We start from the raw sequence: 19,793 nt of genomic DNA, 5'->3' as shown, positions 1-19,793 counted from the left end.
CTTAGCTAGGACTTTGTGCCCACTTCCCTTCTTCTTATGGGGATCAGAACAGTTAATCTCGATTAAGACACATCGAGGAGCTGAGTGAAGCACATTTCTGTGTGAGTCTATAGGGCAATTTCAGGGGAGACTACGTGGGTCAAAGCCTGCTCAGCATGTGGGCAATACATCCCATTGGCTGGGGCCCCACGGAGACAACAGGGGAAGGAGGGGGAAGGTTGGTTGCAAGCACAAGCAATCTTCACTCTTCGCTTCTTCGCCATCATGATGGGAGGTGCTCGCCCCTCCTACACTGTCTCCACCAGGAAGAACTGAGACTTCCGACACCAGGAGCTCAAACATATCTCTTCTCCTTTAAGCTGTTCTGCTCAGGTGTTTCGTCACAACAACAACAACAACAACAAAACTGACCCCCCCCAACTTCGTTTTCAGACGTCTTGTTTCAAACTGACTATTGATGGCAACCTTTGCCTCTAACTCCCTGCTTCATGTAAACAACTCCACCTATCTGAAAGGGTCTTTCTTTCTACTGTCCTTAAATGTCAATTACAGCCCACCTTTTCTCCCTCTAGCCAGTCCCTCCATCCCCACCCTCCTGCCTTGGTCCACAGCTCAGGTTCCCAGACAAAGACAGTGACTCACTCCTGACAGTTGCTGTCGAAGCTGAAGATGCATTTCTGCAGACTGTCCAAGGTCATGAGGCTGATGTGTTCAAACATGTCCAGACGGGCGCTGCCCTTGGCGGTCAGCTGCTGCCACTTGGCCTGGCCAGAGAAGTAAACTGAGATGGGCTGAATCTCCCAAAATTCGAATAGAGTCCCACACCCTGCTCTGAGCCGGCCTTCTGGTCTTTGGCCCTGGGCACTCCACCCCAGGGTAGACCAGGCTTGGGTGAGAACAACGGTGTTACTGTATGAGACAAACATGCAAGCCTGGAAGTCAGGATCCCCGAGTTTGAGTCCACCTCTGTGCACCTTTGTTCAGCTTATCACCCTCTCCTCAGTCCCACCGTTTAAACCTTTAGTAATAATTAAATTGACTTGATTTTTATACTTAAATATCTTGCCTCACTGCTTCTGCTCTCTTACTGCTGGTGAACTGTGACCTGCTCCCTGACCTCTCTAGCCCCCAGTTTCACCATCCGTAATGTCATAGCCATAGTGATCTCTGCCTTAGAGCAGTGTGGAAATTATATCAAATGACTTAGACCATGGAACTGCCATGTTTCTGCAGCTAGTAGGCGATCAATAAATGTCTGTTGTCATTGCCATCCTTGTTAGCATAGTGTCAGGAGGTTCAGAAATGTCTTCAGTTTTTCATAATTCCTCCACCCTCCGTCTTTGCAACAAGCCCTTTTAGCATTTCCATTGGGAAGTAGGCCTGTTTCTCCATGTCTTCAATCTGAGCTGAACTCAGGACTTGTTTGTTCTGACCTGAGGTGCATTTTAAAAATGGTGGTGTGCTATCTCTGATGCTAAGCTTGGAGAGTTACTGAGCTTTTCTCCTCGTTCTCTCTTGCAGAATCCAGTCTCTCCATGCTGGAAAAACCAGGCTCCCTTAAGGAACAGCCAGTGAAGTTGTTATTTTTTCTTTTCTTTAGCCAGGCATGCTGGTACACATCTTTAATCTCAACACTTGGGAGGCAGACGGCAGGCAGATCTCAGTGAGTTCGAGGCCAGCCTGGCCTACACAGTGAGTTCTAGGACAGCCAGAGATATATAGAGAGACCCTGTCTAAAACTGCCCCCCAAAAAGCAAAAAAAAAAAAAAAAACCAAAAACCAAAATAACAACAACAAAAACCCAACCCAAAACACACACATATGAAAACAAACACTCCCCCAAAACATGTTTTCTATTTTTTTATACTGGGATGGAAACCAGGGCTTTGTGCATGCTCAGAAGACCGTTTAGGACAAGAACTGGTTGTTTTGACACAGGGTCTTGCTATATAGCCATGAACTCACTATACTTCTGCTCCAGTCTCCCAAGTGCTGGGATAAAGATAACTGTCACCGTGTAGAGTCTAAGGCCAGTGAGGTTAGAGTGGTATGTTGTTGTAGAATGTTATTTTAATGAGGCAAAGATGTGGTACACTTGTTTATGTGGCTGGATATTACTCTAACTGTGTAAAGGTGTGTTCCATCTGTTTCTGCCGCTATGTGTTTAATGATGCAAGGATGTGTTATGCTTGCTTGTGCTGCATTTGTTTAATTATGAAGATATGTTGCATTTGTTTCACCTTGCCTGCCTAATAAAGAGCTGAATGGCCAATAGCTGGGCAGGAGAAATGGCTAGGTAGGTCTGGCAGGGAGAGAGAATAAATAGGAGGAGAAATCTAGGCTGTAAAGGAACAAGAGAAGGAGGAGAGAACAAGAGGGATGCCTAGGGTAAGAAGGCAGGCAGACACCAGCCAGGCAGACATACAAAAGCAGTGAAAGTAAGATAAAGGCCAAGGCAAAAGGTGGATAAAGAAAAACAGATGAAGTTAAAGGAGCTAGCCAGAAAAGTGTCAAAGCTATGACAAGCATTCAAAACTAACAATAAGTCTCTGTGTCTTGGTGTGGGAGCTGCTTGGTGGCCTAAAAGAAAAAGCCTGATACAGTGTAGTTTGTAGAAAGACCTACTGAGCAATAGCCAGCACGAACATGCTGACTTTCCAAAGCTCCTGTGACCGTAAGTCGATACAGGTCCTTCTCAGCCCCTTTCGTATGCTAGGAGCATGACTCCAGGGTGTCATCTTGGCTACCCTTTAAGAATGGATTATTAGTTCCCCATTACAGATAGAAAATTGCCGGGCAGTGGTGCCGCATCCCTTTAATCCCAGCGCTCAGGAGGCAGAGGCAAGGGGGGAGTTCCTCTGAGATCCTGGCCAGCCTGGTCCACAGAGCACGGCCCAGGATAGCCAAGGCAACACAGAGAAACCCTGTCTCGAAAAACTAAAAAAGAAAAAAAAAGAAAGAAAAAGAAAACTAAAGTTTGGAAAGGGAATTTTGTGGTACCCACGCCTGCATATTACATCGGAAAGCAAATTGCTTTCTACAAGGCTCCAGTAGGACCCCATGCTCGAGAAACTCACATGCATGATGTTCACGCTCTTGTTAAAAATCTTCACATATGGCTTCAGGATGTCAAAGTGGAAGGCGGGCGTCAGCAGGCGGCGGTGGTGGCTCCACTTGTCACCTGAACTCAGCAGGAGCCCATCCCCTGTTAGGGAAGCCATGACAATAGGCAAGGGTAGTGCTCCCCCTTTAACACTCAAGGGAGTCCCCTGACCTTCGCCTTCAGTTACTCACCCAGCCAGGGCTTCAGCAGGCCATAGAGAGTCATTTCCTTGGGTGCAACAGCAGCTGACACAAAGGAGAACAGTCAGGACCCATGGCAGAGGTCGGCAATGGGCTTTAGGAGGGGTGGGAACTCTCAGCAAGGGCTGCGCAGTTCCCCTTCAAACTCAGCATGACAAGAAGGGGATGAAGACAAAGTAAATAGGGATGCAGGGCAGGGACGGGGGCACAGGAAGGGACCAGACCAGGCAAAGGGAGAGCAAAGGTCAGGTTAACATGGCACACATGCCTGTCACGTCTTTGTGTGGCTCCTACTTTGTCTGACACATCCTCCACGTCTGAACACAGCACGACACTCCGAGAGCTGTCCCAGAGACCTGGGACACGGTGTCTGTTGCAGCTCTCTGATCTCACTGACACATACTTGGACATATGACATGTGTTAGCACGGCTTGTCTTGGACACCACACACATGGTCTTCCTTGACACAGCACAAACTAGACTGGCATGATCAAATTGTGCCCTTTGGTTACACCTCAGGCAAGATTTAAATACAGTCCTATTAATGTCCCCAATGTGACTTAGATGTCTCCCAGACATTCCCTGTCTCCGATCACATTCAATAGCATTCTGGCAAGATGGAGAATTCTTGAAGGAGGAGGCTGAGGCTAAGAGAAGACAATGGCATATGAAGGACCCCCCCCCCATTATTCAGTGACTCCTCATTGTTCCAAACAGCTGAGATGGAGGGGACTCCAAGCTGGAGGGTGACTGAGAGGAAGACAGCGTGCAGAGCATTGCAGGGGAAACTCCACCATAGCTTCGATGGGTCCAGCTCTGTCTCATTGACCCTGGGGCTGGAGTGGGCAGTGGCAGCTCTAAGTGGAGGGCACATGGGCAAGCATCCTGTGGAATCTTTGAGGATGGAGAGTCCTTGGCCCTAAGTCCTTGTCACATCCTTGGAAACGTCTGGGTCCAGCTGAACAACAAGGGAAAAGTGTAGGGCATGACAAGGAAAGCAACATCGCCATCATGAGCCCCAGGGGAACGACCGAGCATGTGGCCAGAGGAGAAAGGCTGAGTTCTGGCAGGAGGGTCTTTTGTTCTCCATCATCTCCCTACCCCTGCTGTACAATGTGATGATTGGAGCTGAGCTGTGAGGCAGGTTTTGTTTGTTTGTATTTATTTATTTGTTTGTTTATTTATTTTTGTTTTTTTTTTCGAGACAGAGCTTCTCTGTAGCTTTGGAGCCTGTCCTGGAACTAGCTCTTGTAGACCAGACTGGCCTCGAACTCACAGAGTTCTGCTTGCCTCTGCTTCCCGAGTGCTGAGATTAAAGGTGTGCGCCACCACCGCCCAGCATTTGTTTGTTTTTAGAACATTAGGAATCCCTGCCTTCTCTGCTTGCAGGCTTTCTGAATAAAGTACGATTTAAAGATTTAATTATAATTTCCAATCATTGGCATTCACGTTGATAGGCGGTATGAACCTCAGTGTTCTGGTTACCTCCTCTGGTAGCTTTGCCTGGATGGCTTGGGACTCTCCAGGTAGACACCGACTCATCAGAAATTCAGTGACGGCCTAGACGCTGTCTCAGCTCCCGCACTCCTTGTCACTGTCACTTAGTGAGCTGAATTGCTGTGCTTCCAGCTTTGTTCCCGGGCGACAACTCGCTTGGCTTCTGGTTTAAAAGTATGCGGTAGTGCATTTTCTTCCCTCTCCCAGGTTATGGCCCATGAGGCATCTGGTTTAAAGGCACTGTTCTGTTCTATTTTTTCGATCAACTTCACAATTCTGTCTGTTGTAATGGGTTACACAGACCCCACTCCTGGTGGGAGCATCCTGACAACTGGCCTGATTAAGTTTTTCTATAAGAAAATGAAAATGATATTTTATTGTAAAAGTTATGACCACTGTACGTATTACATTCCGGGGGTTGGTGGTGGCCATTAGCTGTTTCTCTCATTATCATATACTACATTACAATTATAGTTATTTAACCAATAAAGGGAAAGATATTACCTTAAGTACACATAATGAGTTTACAGTCTCACTAATTTGCTTTCATTTCAGGAAGTTCTATGCAAGAGATGTAAATTTCCTGCCTTGTTTCCATTAAAGAGTGCGCTTTTGAATTAGTGGAATTATTTACAAAATTTATTTTATTTTTATTGTGAGTGCGTGTGCAATATGTAATTGTGGGAGTGTGCATGCGTGACAGCCGCATGGAAGTCAGGGGACAAATCTGTACGGTCAGTTTTGCTATTTTACTGTTAGTGGGTGCCGGGGTCAAACTAGGTCATCAGGATTGTGCAATAAACGTTTTTAGTCACCGAGTTATCTCATCCATCCTAAAGTGATCGTTTCTATGTATCATTCTGTATCTTTAACAGTTTGCGATAAAATTTAATCTGGCCTTAGAGACTCTGATTATGAATGAGTGGCAGATTTACAGCCTCTATTTTATATGTTATATTTTAGAATGAATACACAAACTCTCTGAGTATGACCCAACAGCCCAGTCTGCACTACTGGATACCCACTGCCTTTTATTTCTTCAGTAAAAAGCCAGATATTTGTTCTCCCTCTCCCACAGTTTTCAGGGTAGCAGATGCCTTTTGCTCATACTGAAATTACAGGGTTGGCATAAAGATTTTTGGCCCCCTTCCTTATGCCTTCTTGCTTATACAATATGGTTCCCTATCCAAGACCATCAAAGGCTTTGTTAGCTTGCAAGCCTCTGCTGGAATGTAAGATTCTGTAACCCCAAACATCAGTGAGACAAAGGAAAACGTGTAAAACAGACTTATAAAAATTTGAGCAGCAGTGACATCTGCTTGGGCCTTGCACAGTCAGAAACTTTATAGGTCAATAAAATGTGGGTGAGTGACCTTAATCTGTTACATTATGTCATAAAGATGATTTGGATTAAATAGTTTCCTAAGAAGCTGATAAATTTGTTTGTTACGTTGCTGGGTCTCATGATACCAAGAAAAGAAATAAAACTACAAAAAAAATGACCACAAAACAGATTAGTGGGAGATAGAAGCGCAAGAGAAAATAGAAATGCATATTTTGGTAAGAAAATTTAAAAAATTATTTCCAAAGAAAATATTTTTTTGCATGGCAAAATAAGATTTTGCCTGAAGATAAAATGACTGTATTTTCTCAAAACGGTAAAAGATAAAACTAGGAGAATTAAAAACATCACAGAAGATCTGAGCAAATCACATAGGGGTTGTAGAAAAGAATCTTCTTGGGCTGGAGAGATGGCTCAGAGATTAAGAGCATTGCCTGCTCTTCCAAAGGTCCTGAGTTCAATTCCAAGCAACCACATGGTGGCTCACAACCATCTGTAATGGGGTCTGGTGCCATCTTCTGGCCTGCACTCATACACACAGACAGATAAACATTTTTTTTTAAAAAACGAATCTTCTTTAATGATGATAGGGTATGGTGATTGAAGGTTATTAAGAGTCCTGAGGTCAAACTTCAATACATGAATGTAGAACTAAAATCTAGCTCTCTGGTTAAATCTGTAGTGGTAGGTAAATTAAGGCTCCGTATTTGGCTTTAAGGGAAATGTATAGCAAAGCCTTTGTAGGCACTGAGAGGAATGTTTCAGCAAAGCCTACGTATGTTTGGGTTAAATCAGTAGAGGCTGAGGAATTGTTCTGAGACTGTTTGAACCTTGAAGAGATGTTCTGGAGAGTCTATGCTTGGTGCCACCTGAGCGCTCTCGACTGCGCTGATCTTGGTCCTCTTTCTTTTGATAAAGCCTGAAATGTGTGTGGGTTGTCTGCTCTCATGGGCAGCAAGAGCAAGATAATGTTGGTAGCTGGAACCTTTCCCAGCTCCTATTAACTTTGTAAGTGTGTGAATAAAGTAAATGAAGTGAGCTAGCTGGGTGTGGGTCTTTTCAAAGAAGGCAGAACCCCTCTGCTCCTTCAGAAAATGAAGGCTTAGCACCTTGGTGAGCTTCTCTCTACTGCAGCACCTCAAGCCAACATCAAACAATATAAATCAATGAGGTTCTCTAAAGATATTGATTTGTTCTTTGTAACATTTAAAAAACCAACTTAAAAACAGAAAAATTTATGTTTAATCAAGGTAAGTTTTCTATTAACTTTGTCAGGCTCTTAACTACTTAGAAAACTGAGTTAAATTCAAGGCTTATCTAAAAGTATCTATTTACAGTTTTTAAAAAACAATATTTGTTATTTTTATTTGTGTGTGTGTGTGTGTGTGTGTGTGTGTGTGTGTGCCACATGTGTGCAGGTGCTCACAGAGGCCAGAAGGAGGCATCAGATCCCTTAGATCTGGAGCTACAGGCAGTTGTGTGCTGCTTGATGTGGGTGCTGGTTACTGGACTCAGGTCCTCTGCAAGAGCAGTGAGTGCTTTTTCACCAGTGAGCCATCTCTGCAACTCTGTTTCCAGCTTTACAGGCAAGTTTATTTTAAGATGGTTCTAGCAGAAGATAACTAGATTATTTTGCTGACTGTGAATATATGTGTGTGTGTGTGTACACACACACACACGCACACACATATTGCAAAACTCTAACCAGAACTACTCTAATTCTTTTGTTTCCCACAGGTCTAGACTTGATAAAATTTAGGGACTGGAGTGTAGTTCAGATGATCGAGTGTTTGCCTAGCATGTGTGGAGCCCAAGGTCCAGCCCTTTAACCACATAAAGCAAGCGTGGCTGCGAACACTTGTAATCTCAGCATTCAGGAGCTGGAAGTAGTAGGATTGGGAGCTCAAGGTTATCTTTACCAAACAGAAGCCAGCCAGGATGTTTGAGAAGCTATCTAAATAAACAGATTTACAGCCACTCTTAAGAAAGGTTTCTAGCCGGGCAGTGGTGGCCCATGACTTTAATCCCAGCACTTGGGAGGCAGAGGCAGGAAGATCTCTGTGATTTCAAAGCCAGCCTGCCTGGTCTATAAAGAGTTTCAGGACAACCAGAGCTGTTACACAGAGAAAAAAATTTAAAAAAGAAGAAGACTGATCCTCCTAACTCCCAACAGCTCTCAGTTAGCAGTAGCTCCTCGGCTAGGGTAGGACTTTGTGCCCACCTCCCCTCTCCACCCCTCTGCATGCTGAGATTTTGTTCGGCTTGAACTTGCACATATGAAAGGTGTCACAAATGCTGTGAGTCCATCCGTGCAAATGCCCTGCCGTGTCTGAAAAAACAGTGTTTCTTACAATCATCCACTGCCTCTTCCACTCTCCCTGCTCTCTGTTCTGCAACGACCCCTGAGCCTTGGGAGGAAGAGATGTAACGTAGAGGTCTCCTAGGGCAGGTTACTCCGCCGCCCTCATCCTCTGCACCTTGGCCAGATGACGGTCTCCAGTGGATCATTCCCCATTCAAGAATATATGGACAGCACATACTACTTGGTGGGATTTTTGTTTGTTTGCTTTGTTTTTTGAGACAGGATTTCACTGGGGAGCCCTGGCTGTCTTGGAACTCACTTTGTAGACCAGGCTGGCCTCAAACTCAGAGATTCACTTGCTTTTGCCTGCTGAGTGCTGGGACTTTAGGCATATGCCACTGCCACCCAGCTAAGATGTAACAATTTTTAATAATAGTGAAAAGTGGTAGAAATAAAAGGGTTGGTTAGGGGGACTTTATATATATATATTATATTATATTATATTATAAGGAAATATTTTCACTCCATATTGAGGAAAAACTCTACACATTGTAAATAGATCTGTACATACACACAGTCAATGGCTTGTTTATTCTGAAGTAACTGCTCTCAGCCTAGGCAACAGTAAAAAAGGATGCAACACAGACCACAGACACTAATAAAACTCAACATCCAAGTGAATGTCTTGGCCTAGCTATACAGGGTTTAATACCCTGAACCCCAGGCCAAAGGGGCAAGCCTGAGATCTGGAATACTGACTGTCATGTTTCTCTCCTTCCCTATATAAGCTGCTTGCTTGAGAGATGTATCTATGGGGGTGGGGGTGGGGATGGTTTCTGTGTATGTGGAGGCAAAAAGTCAACCTCAGGAGTTATTTTTCAGGAGGCTTCTACCTTGGATTTTTGTTTGTTTGTTTTTGTTTTTGAGACGAAGTCTCTCACTGGGATCTAGGGCTCAACAATTTGACAAGGCTAGCTAGCCAGTGTGCTCCAGGACCGACCTCCCCGGTACAGGTAATTCAAATGCATGCACCACCACACCCAGCTTTTTAGCAAGGCGGTGTTTTATGTGAGATGTCCCTCATATCTTAGGCACTAAAATTCTTGGTTCCCAGTTGGTGGCACTGTTTGGGACAAGTTAAGTTAGATGTGTCCTTGCTGGAGGAAGTGAGTCACTGGGGGTACAAGTCTCTCAACACCCCCAGTTTTCTCTCTCTGCTTCTTGTTAGTGGTGTTACGTGAGAGTGCTCAGTTTTCAGCGTCAGTCACCGTGCCGGCTGTACTTCTGCAACATCGCAGTCACATTCCCATCCCTCTGAAACCGTGAGCCCAAAATAAAGCCTTCTTTCTGCAAGTTGTCCTGGTCATAGTGTTTTAACCCAGCAATAGAAAAGCAACTAATCAAGCATGTTAAACATGAGTGCCTCCTCAGGTCACCAGGTACCCGAGTAAAGAGCAACTCAAACAAGCAACTCTGCTCACCGTCGTGGTTTGCACTGATGAACAGAAATAGCTTCAGTGTTCTGTAACAGATGGACAACTCGTGGTGTCTGCTTCCACATTTCTATTCTCTCAGATCGAGAACCTCACCACACCTTCCCCATCTTGATGCCACTATTTGGAAAGGTGGCCATGCTGCCCAGAGCCTCAGTGATCAAGCCACAGTGATTAGAGGAAGTAGCCAGTGCTAGCAACAAAATCAACTGGAAGGCCGCTAGACCACTGCCCAGTACTACACGGATTTTCTGAAGGGTGCTGAGTTTCTAAGAGTTATCTGTGAAACCACCACAAAAACAGAGCCAAGAAATGAAGGTTCCTGGAGCCGTTGTTTACCCCCTTTGCATAGTCGTGCTTGAAGACCTTGAAGATCCTCCCTCCTTGACCCAACTACAATAGAATCCTTTACTTTCCTTTTCTGTGCTATACATGCAACCTCAGGTCTTGTACATGGCAGGTAAGTGCTCTGTCTCTGAGCTACACCCCCAGACAGTAGATTCCCTTTGTTAGATAAGATTGGATTCCATCACTCACAACTTAGACAGACCTCAGCACCCCAGGAGACCCAGGACCCGGTCCACAGTCACCCAGAAGACTGGTGACAGAGTCATGGCATCTCTTCCCTACCGCTTCACCCCCTGCTCAGCTTGGTCTGTGTATGTGTGAGGAGGACTGGGAGAAGAAGCAGGGAAGAGGCCAGGGCTTGGGATCCTGGGAGAGATACCTGAGGCCTGGAGCAGGGGAGCAATGAACTTTGGGTGGATGAGCCTCAGGACAGGGTAGACAGGTCCAATCCAGCAGAGGTGGATGTCACGGAAGTAGTGGCCCAATTGTGCTGCAAGCTGCATGCCTTCCTCATTGCTCTTCATCTAGGAAATGAGAAATCAGAGGGTGGTCCTGGAAGGGTGCCCTCCTAGTCTCTGCCAATCACTCCCAACCTCTCTCACCTTCTACTTGCACCACTAATCTACGGTTCTTGCTGAGCCACCCCAAGTTAATCCATGTTTCTCTTACACTATTCAACTTTCCATCTACATGCCTCTTCCCAACATCCTACTCTCTCCATTTTTATGTTTCTTACCTTAAACAGTAGCTTGATGAATCAATAGCAAAAAACACACAAATGATTTATAGATTTGACACTTGACAGATAACAAAATTGTTACAAGGCCACGTGATGGGTAAATGGGAAAGGGCTAAAACATAGTATCTAGAACTGAAATTCAGATAATGCGGGTATAAGAAATTTCTGAATGGAACCCTAGAAGTACAAGAAACATCCCCACCGGGCAGTGGTGGCACGCGTCTTTAATCTCCAGCACTCGGGAGGCAGAGGCATGCGAATCTCTGTGAGTCTGAGGCCAGCCTGGTCTACAGAGTGAATTCCAGGACAGACCCCAAAGCTTCACAGAGAAACCCTGTCTCAGAAAAAAGAAAAAGAAAGAAAGAGAAAGAAACATTCCCAAGAACTGAAAAATTAGTTACATTAAGGTAAAAACCTCTATAAGCGACAGAAACTATGGACATAGTGCACAGATGGTGCACAGAACTTGAATAAAAAACTATAAAAAACAAGCTATAAAAAACAAGATATTTGCCGGCTGTAGGAGTCAAGGAATTAATATCGAAAATATATAAACTGAAAAAAGTTAAATAGCCCACACTCTGCCGATCAATAAATGGGCCAACAAACTGGACAGCTCTCTAAATAAGAAATGAAAATTGCTAGTAAACATCTTTTTTAATTTTTTTTATTATTTTATAATTATTTCTTACTTTTTTTTCTATTTTTTTTACTCTCCTCCCCAAAACTTATGAGCCCAGGTTTCGAACTCGGGACCTTGTTCACATCAGCGCCGGGCGCTTAACACGCTGAGCTATCGCCTAGCTTGCTAGTAAACATCTTAAAGTGTTTTTTAAATGCTTCTGTTCACCAAAGAAATTCACTTTGAGATTCTACCTCAACCTCATCAGAATGGCTACCACCAAGAAAACAAGTGACTGGGGTTGGAGGGATGACTCAGTGGTTTAGAGTACTGGCTGCCCTCCCAAAGCACCTGGTTCAATTCCCAGCACCCACATGGTGGGTCACAAATGCCTGCAACTCCAGTTCAAGGAGATCCAATGTCCTGTTCTGGGCTCTAGAGGACTGTACACGTGAGGTGCACAGAAAAAAAAACACCATACACATAAAGAAAAAAGAAAAATTGTGAGAATAAATGCCAGCGAGAATGTAGAAGAACAAGAACCCTTATCCACTGACACAATTATAAACTAATGTATCCACTGTGTAAATCAGTGCGGGGGCTTTTCATGGAAATTAAAAATAGAAGTGCCCTATGATAAAACTATATCACTCCTGGGCATGTACCCAAAGGACTCTATAGTCTGTTATAGGGACACTTGCTCATCCATTTTTATCTCTGGTCTTTTTCACAATAGCAAGGAAATGGAACCAGTGATGTGGGATTCCCCTCTGTACTCTGTAAATACTATTGGTTAATAAAAAAAAACTGTCTTGGCCTGCACAGGGAAGAAAGGTAAGCGGGGGGTGGGGGGGGGGGGGGGGGGGGGGAACTAAACTGAATACTGGGAGAAAGAAGGGCGGAGTCAGAGAAAAGCCACGTAGCCCCACCGGTGCCAGACAGAACTTTACCTGGTAAACCACTGCCACATGACAATACACAGATTAAAAGAAATGGGCTAAATTAATATGTAAGCGTTAGCCAATAGGAAGCTAGAGCTAATGGGACAAGCAGTGATTTAACTGATACAGTTTCTGTGTGGTTATTTTGGTTCTGGGTGGCCGAGATGAACAAGCAGCCTGTTGCTACAAACCAACTTAGAAGCTCATCAACACATGACTGGCTAATGAAGATGTGGAATACACACAACCAAATTTTATTCAGCTATACAATTTGCTAAGAAATGAATCACTGTATTAGGTGAAGTAGCCCAGGCACAGATAAATACTGTGTGTTCTCTGTGGATCCTAGCCTTTCACTATTAAATAAATGTGCTTAAGTAGGAGTAAATATGAGAAAAGGCTGGGAAACTGGAAAGAGGCCCACGGGAGTAGGGAAAAAAGGCTTTAATGGAGGGAATGGGGAAGACAATAGAACCAAGAGGGAAGAGTAAAAGAGTACTGTGGGGAGGTGGGGGAGAATCAACCAAAATGAAGTACGTATGAAAATGTTATTTGAAGACGTTTCACTTGGTAAATTATTAATTAAAATAATGTATTATGCATTGTTCCACTATTTGTCTGTTGTTTTGTTTCTATTGGATTCTTTCCACTGAATTCTTCCCAACTCATCTCTCCCCACCGCCACATTCAACACCTTATCATTTGTTGCCATCCAGAGTGTTCTCTCACGGTTAATTTTATTCCAACCCCAGCACACCCTCCTGCCACCAGCTGCCTCCCTGTACTGCAGTAAAAAACTTGGTGGCCGCTCCGGTCCTGATCCCCAGCTCAGAAAGGATGTGAACTTAGACCTCGTTCCAAGAGGGAATTGATGGCCAACTTAAGAGCTGACCCTCCCTCCCCGGCAAGGAGGCAGCCTTGGGAACTTGAGAAGAGGGAAGAAGGGTTAGGGTTTCAGCAGACTCTTTGTGAAAATGTCGGGGGAAGGAGAAACCAGCAGCAGACACAGAGGGACCTGCAGAGAGCTCAGGGGAGAGCAGTGTGGGTGTCTATTGGAACCAAGAGAAGAGACCCCTGGAAGGATGGCGACGTCATTGCCATGGAGAGCAGTGGGGAGAGAGATGACATGGGGCTGCCATTCAGGGAATCACAAGAGTAGGGAGGGAACAGAGACGACCAGTGAAGGTGACTCTGTCCACAAGGAGATGACAGAGCAAGCAGATGGGAGGTTTCGCACAGGAGACATGCTGGAGGTGGGGCAGGGATGGGGAGTCTCCAGTTTTATCGTATTCTTCAACATTGCTGTGAAGAAGACATGGAAAACTATGGCTGACTGAAGTTATGCAAGGTAAAGATTTCTAAATATGGATAAAGGAAAACCTAAAGGGCAGGAGACTGCAGACCATGAGTCCTGCTGGGAACTTAAGTTAGATATGCTCAGGAAGAGGGGCACAATAGTCTTCTTTAATCCAGTCTTCTGCCTCCTAACAAGACAGCTATGTTATGCCCCTCACACCCCTCTGTAACTCTTGTTCTAGATCTGACGCCCTTTGGTGGACTCTGCAGGCCCCTGCATGCATGCATGCATGTTCCCTCCCACATATAATTAAAAATAAATCTTTTAAAACAGCCAATGCTATGTAAAAGTAAAAAAAAAAAAATCAAGGATTACAATTGTTATGCGTAGGTCTTTCTTACTTTGTGAAGAACAGATTTACAGCCAGGCTGTGGTGGCACACACCTTTAATCCCAGCTCTTGGGAGACAGAGGCAGGTGGATCTCTGTGAATTTGAGGCCAGCCTGGTCTACAGAGCAAGTTCAAGGACAGCTAGAGCTACACAAAGAGAATCTGTGTCTTAAAAACCACAAACAAACAAACAAAAAACAAGAAAAGAAATATCAGTAATTAAGTATTGCAAACCTGTACTATCGTTTTTACCGTAAAGACTCAACTAAAAGGCTAGGTATTCCTCAAGAGGATTTTCCACCTATTTGGAGGAGGGGAAAGATAACGTATCATTGGCTGTGTGTAGGATAGTTAAATCAGGTGGAATTATGGCTTTATTATTGTACTGTTTTAGATAAATTAACCATGACAGAAGGATATGTGGTTGGGGTCAAGATAACAAAGAGTGGATTCATGATATTTAATCTTGATTGTAAATATGATAAGATCTGAAACTAAGAGGCAAACCTTAAAGTGAGTCTGTGAGGATGTTTCCAGAAACACATACACACACATACACACATTGAGGGGAGAAGATCTTGAGTGGGTGGCACTTTCTGATGGATAGCCTGAATATAAAAATACTGAAGAGGGGCTAGAGGGAGGGCTAGAGAATTGGCTCAGTGGTTAAGAGCACTGACTGATAAAAAAAGAGCACTGACTATCTTTCAGAGGACCTGGGTTCAGTTCCCAGCAACCACACAGAGGCTCACAACTGTAACTCCAGTTCTAGGGGAATGGACACCCTCACACAGACATACAAGCAGGCAAAACACCAATGCACATAAAATAAAAATAAATTATTAAAAAATGTTTGAGGAAAAAACTATTACCTGCCTGCCTGCCTTTTGCCTCTTTCACATGAGTGCATCCATCTTTAATGACATTAACTTCTGCTTTTTGGACCTTCCCTTGTGAACTGACGAGCAGGAATTTTCTATGAGACTTTCAGACCTTTGAGCATGAGACTGGAACTGCGGAGGTCTTCAGTTTTATAGACGTGTAACTGTTGTGTTCTCTCCAGTGTGCGGAGGGCCACTGTTGATTGGGAACCACTCTAGCAAATCATGTGTGTGTATGAATATATGTATGTGCGTATATATGTATATGCATGTATGTGTATATGTCCATTTATATGTGTGTATATATGCATATGTATGTGCATATGTATAAATGTAGCTGTATATGAATATGTGCATGTGTGTATATGTATGCATATGTGTATGTGTGTATGTATGTGCATGTGATTTATATGTATATGTATGTGTGTATGTGTTTGTGTATATGTATGTGTATATATGTATATATGTGTATATGCATGTGTGTATGTATGTATATGCATGTGTGCATGTGTATATGTATATATCATATGTGTTATGTATATGCATATATTTCTGATTTTGTTCTCCTACAGGACTCAACTTAGGAGGATTGGAAGGAAGCAGCTGGACTGCAATGCAAAAAGGAAGGGGGCCCTGGGGGAGTCTGGAAAGCCAAGGGCGAAGAAGGATTTTGGATGGAGATTTGTCTGTATGGAGAGAAAGCACCACGTGAATCAATGACATTGGAGATGGTGCCCGTAACTACAGATGACACAGAAATGTGTGACTCTGCAATAGTCACCATGCAGCATAGAGCAAGAAGTGCTGGGAATGAGGGGGCATGCAGAGGAAGGAGCCCTCCTAGGAAGGGTAGCTATTATGGGGGAGGCCAGCGTGGTCCTTGATGAAAAAGCCAGTGGCAGACGGCTTGCTTCATCCCAGTACCACAAACAAAGTGCTCAGGTTGGACAATGGAGTCCACCGATACATCCTGAGAGGGGAGGGGAAGATCAGAAAGAACAGGGCCTGAGGAGTTGAAGATCTATTCACATCTCTCTTTCATCCCCCAGAGTCCCTGGAAGTGGACATAGGGGGATTCTAGCTTATTACTAAAGGGAAAATGGCAGTTCAGAGAAGTACTTGACTAAGGACAAGGATGGGCCAGGCAGGGGCCAGACTTTTGACACCGCTGCCTCAAATCTATCAGTGGAAACTGAGTGGACCAGGGGTGTTCATGCTGCGTGCTCCCCTCCCTGGGAGCTCCTATGGAGGACAGATATGAATAAATATATAAATGTATATATTTATTTATATAAAAGAGACCTCAGACCATGAGTCCTGGTCATAATGTGACCTAAAGTAGACGGGGGGCGGGGGGAGCAGGGAAGAGAGAGAAAGAAAAAGGCCTCAGAGCTTGGAGTGGATAGGAGCCAAAGGATGCTGGGATTGAGGAGAGAGGTGCTTCCTAGGCCCTCCCTCACTTCTCTAAAGTCCTATGTTCCAGTCCTCTCTATAAGCGCGCCTTTCCTTACTCCTTGGGAACACATCTATACTGACACCCCGAGACCCACCTTCTGCCACACTCACCATGCCCAAATGACCCCAAAACCAGTTTGGTTTAGGAGGCTGAGGGAAGCAACGAAGGCGGCAGCAGTTGTCATAGAAGACATAGATGCAGGCCAGAATTCGGGCCAGAATCCAGGAGGCCCCACCCAGCAACAGGAGATGCCATGGGAAGGCAGCCGTGGACCCCAGTCCCAGCCAGGACAGGCTCAACTGTAGCATCCTGCAGGGCAGATGGGTAGAGAGTGAGCTTCTGAGGCCCAGGAGAGGGTTATAGCCATGTAGACTGGAATGACTTGGGGGCAGAGCGGGAAGAAATGCAAGGACCCCACAGTGGGAGAGAAGAGGAACAACAGGAGGGGGAGGGACAGTAGACAGGAACTGTTTGCCTTATAGAATAGCTCAGCCTGAAGCACAGACCCTGGGTGCAATGACCAGGAAACCAGAAGTCTCCAAGGCCAGCCGACACCTGCAGCCCTCCCAGCCCTGGGCAGAGTTCTCCCTGTTCAGGGCCAGAACCCTTCTTGCTGCCTCCCAGCCTGGCACCTTCGCTCAAGAGCAGCGATTCTTCTAGGACCTCCTATCTTCTCTGAACCGTTTTTGTCCCTGGCGTCTGACCCGCCGGAAGCTAAGCTGTGTGGGGAACCGGGACTGGACTGAGCCAGCCAATCCCTACCAGGCCCAGCTGCAACCAGGGCCTTGGCCATTGGCCAAGGTGAGTGGGGCGGGTCCAGCAGTAAACAGACTGAAACAGGCCGAGAGTCACAAGCTCCGGCAGCCCCGGGGATCCTCAGGTTTCAACCCTTTCCGTCTCAACCAGGGACAGAAGCGCCTTGAGACTCCAGATTTACAACTGTACCTGCCCTCCCAAGGCCAAGGGTTGGCCGATAAAAACACAAACACCAAAGTTCAGGGTCCACCGTACCAGATTCAAGCCAGGCCTATTGGAGAACACCTCCCTAGTTCCTCTGCACAGCGGGCTGGAGGGGAGAGCGTGCAGCATCTCTCAGTGCAGAACCAGGAGGCTCCGAAATGCCGCCCTCCCCCCCCCCCCAAACCCGCACTGCTCCCGCCCACCAGTTGCACAGCCTGGCAGAGATCAGTTTCTTTCTTCTTGCACCCCAGGTCCTAGGTTGACCGAAGACTCCCAGGGCTTTAACAAATAATGCAGCTCTGCTGGAACCAACGGGGTCAGAGTCTACAGATTAAGCTCATCCGGAGGCTGAGGTATCAGAGGTCCGCGGGAAAGCGTGGGGGTAAAGGTCAGGCTAAGCGGGACCACGAGCAGAGGAAGTGCAGGAAGTGTGGGCAGAGCTTGGCCAGGGCTGGTGTCACAGATGCTCCTTAAGTATTGGGTCACAGATAAGTTTTGAAGCCATGAGGAGGATTACAGTTTCAAGGCCAGCCTGGGATATGTGGGAGAATTTGTTCCAAAAAAAAGTTTTTTAGAAGGGGCCCACACAACTCTGAGGGCATATTGAAGGCAAGATTGGATTGGGAGTGTGCCAAATCCCTCAGTCAGTCTCTCTCTTCTTCTCCGAGGCTTCCTTCTCTCCCCTCCCCCTCCCTCCCTCCTTCCCTCCCTTACAAAAACCCTGAAAAACATCAATCATCCCAAGCTAGAAAAGGAACTCATAAAGAAGGGTCCCTTCACATATTCGTTGGTCACAGTGACATTGGAAGCTGCCGTGTGTCATGCAGAAGACTCTTTGGCCCAAACAGCTTTACTTGCAAATATTTAATGTAGTGAGTTCGAGGCCTCTGGCTTCTGCTACACCGTCAGTACTGGACCCTGATGACACTCCTCTCAGATAACCTGCTGTTGTGCTGAGTCATGGAAATCCTTCAGCTACCATGGGGAGGCAGGAACGATGGAGGGGTGGAAGGATACATGGACAATGGAACTGGAGACGCCACAGTTGCGACAGAGCTGAGAGAAAACTGCAGCTGATCCAGGAGCAGGTCGTGCCCAGGGGTCGGCGAGATGCTTTTTCTTACTTACTTTTGGGGAGGAAGTTACACGGGCAGATATGGAAGGACTGAGAAATTAGTGGGATTGAGGTGCATGATGTGAAATTCCCAGAGAATTAATAAAAAAATTGTTAAAAATTAAAAAGAAGGGACTCTTGGGAAATGTAGCCTTGTAAAAATCAGTCCCCTTCCAACCATAGTGGAAAAACCAACCATGCTTCCTCTCCCACTGAAAGGTGTGTTTTCTGTGTTAACTTAATTGAATAACATCACCCAGGTATCTACTGGAAAAGACAGCTAGATATGGCTATAGGAGGGTTTTGTATTTTTATTTAACTTTCTTTGTTACGTTTTTTTCTTTTTTCTCTCTCTCTCTCTGTGTGCACACTCGTGTGCCATGCATGACACACCTGTGAAGGTCGGAGGGCAATTTATAGGAGCCAGTTCTCTTTCCACCACGAGGGGGCAGAGCATTTATGATGCACAGCACGAGGAGGAGGGGTTAGCTGGTCTAGGTCTGGACGTTTCTACAGGGGGCGGTCTGGGAGGGTAAACATGGGGGGTGGGGAGCTGTGGTCGGCAGTTTCTGCACATACTGGTTTTAGGTACAATTTAATAGTCAGTACCCATGTTTGGAGCAAGGGAAGGCTTTGCCATCCTTCTGACCCTCACCATTTCCTTGAGTCTGAGGCCTCAGGGTCCTTGATGAGGCTGTGCTCTATCAACACCACACACATTCAAGACTGCACTGGTTCCCTGCGGGCCCACCCCCAAGTCCAGTCTTTCCCTAAGCTCTTTTTGACATTTTTTTTTGTCATGATGAGAAAAGTAACTAATACAGTCAGCCCTTCTGTTACTGTAGTAAAGTATATGAAGTGATCGATTTATCGGGGTACATGTTTATTTTGGCTCACCCTTTCAGAAGTTTTTAGGCCATAGTGAGCAGCTTTTATTGGTTTAGGGTCTGTGACCAAACAGAGAATAATGGCATAGCAAGCTTCTCATGGTGGCTGAGAGAAAGAACAGGAGCCAGGAGCTGAAGACTCAATGCTTCCCTCAGGGGCACACCACTAAAACCTAATTTCCACCTATTGGGCTTCACCTCGGACAGCTCCCACTCTCTGT

At 45.5% G+C, this 19,793-nt stretch overlaps 1 protein-coding gene across 5 annotated transcripts in view; it reads right to left on the bottom strand.

Moving 5' to 3' along the window:
• Nucleotides 1–18,417, bottom strand: part of LOC119808492 (cytochrome P450 4F6) — a 30,565-nt gene extending 12,148 nt beyond the window's left edge. Inside the window, exons 1-6 of one of the 5 annotated variants that reach the window (XM_038321047.1) lie at nucleotides 18,292–18,417; nucleotides 16,722–16,920; nucleotides 10,665–10,809; nucleotides 3,295–3,348; nucleotides 3,078–3,205; nucleotides 643–764 (exon numbers count right to left, since the gene is read on the bottom strand). In XM_038321047.1, the coding sequence (XP_038176975.1) occupies nucleotides 643–764; nucleotides 3,078–3,205; nucleotides 3,295–3,348; nucleotides 10,665–10,809; nucleotides 16,722–16,919 (647 nt within the window). In that variant the 5' untranslated portion in view covers nucleotide 16,920; nucleotides 18,292–18,417. Of the gene's footprint in view, nucleotides 1–642; nucleotides 765–3,077; nucleotides 3,206–3,294; nucleotides 3,349–10,664; nucleotides 10,810–16,721; nucleotides 16,921–17,117; nucleotides 17,560–17,622; nucleotides 17,748–17,774; nucleotides 17,899–18,291 lie in introns of those variants that run through there. The other 4 variants (XM_038321048.1, XM_038321045.1, XM_038321044.1 and 1 more) reach the window with 4 other exon arrangements.
• Between the last annotated feature and the right edge of the window lie 1,376 nt (nucleotides 18,418–19,793).

The sequence above is a fragment of the Arvicola amphibius genome, chromosome 2, assembly GCF_903992535.2.
Source record: "Arvicola amphibius chromosome 2, mArvAmp1.2, whole genome shotgun sequence".
In the NCBI taxonomy this organism is placed as follows: Eukaryota; Metazoa; Chordata; class Mammalia; order Rodentia; family Cricetidae; genus Arvicola; species Arvicola amphibius.
Note: the sequence above shows the minus strand (reverse complement) of the source record. Positions and strands in the feature narration are given on the sequence as shown.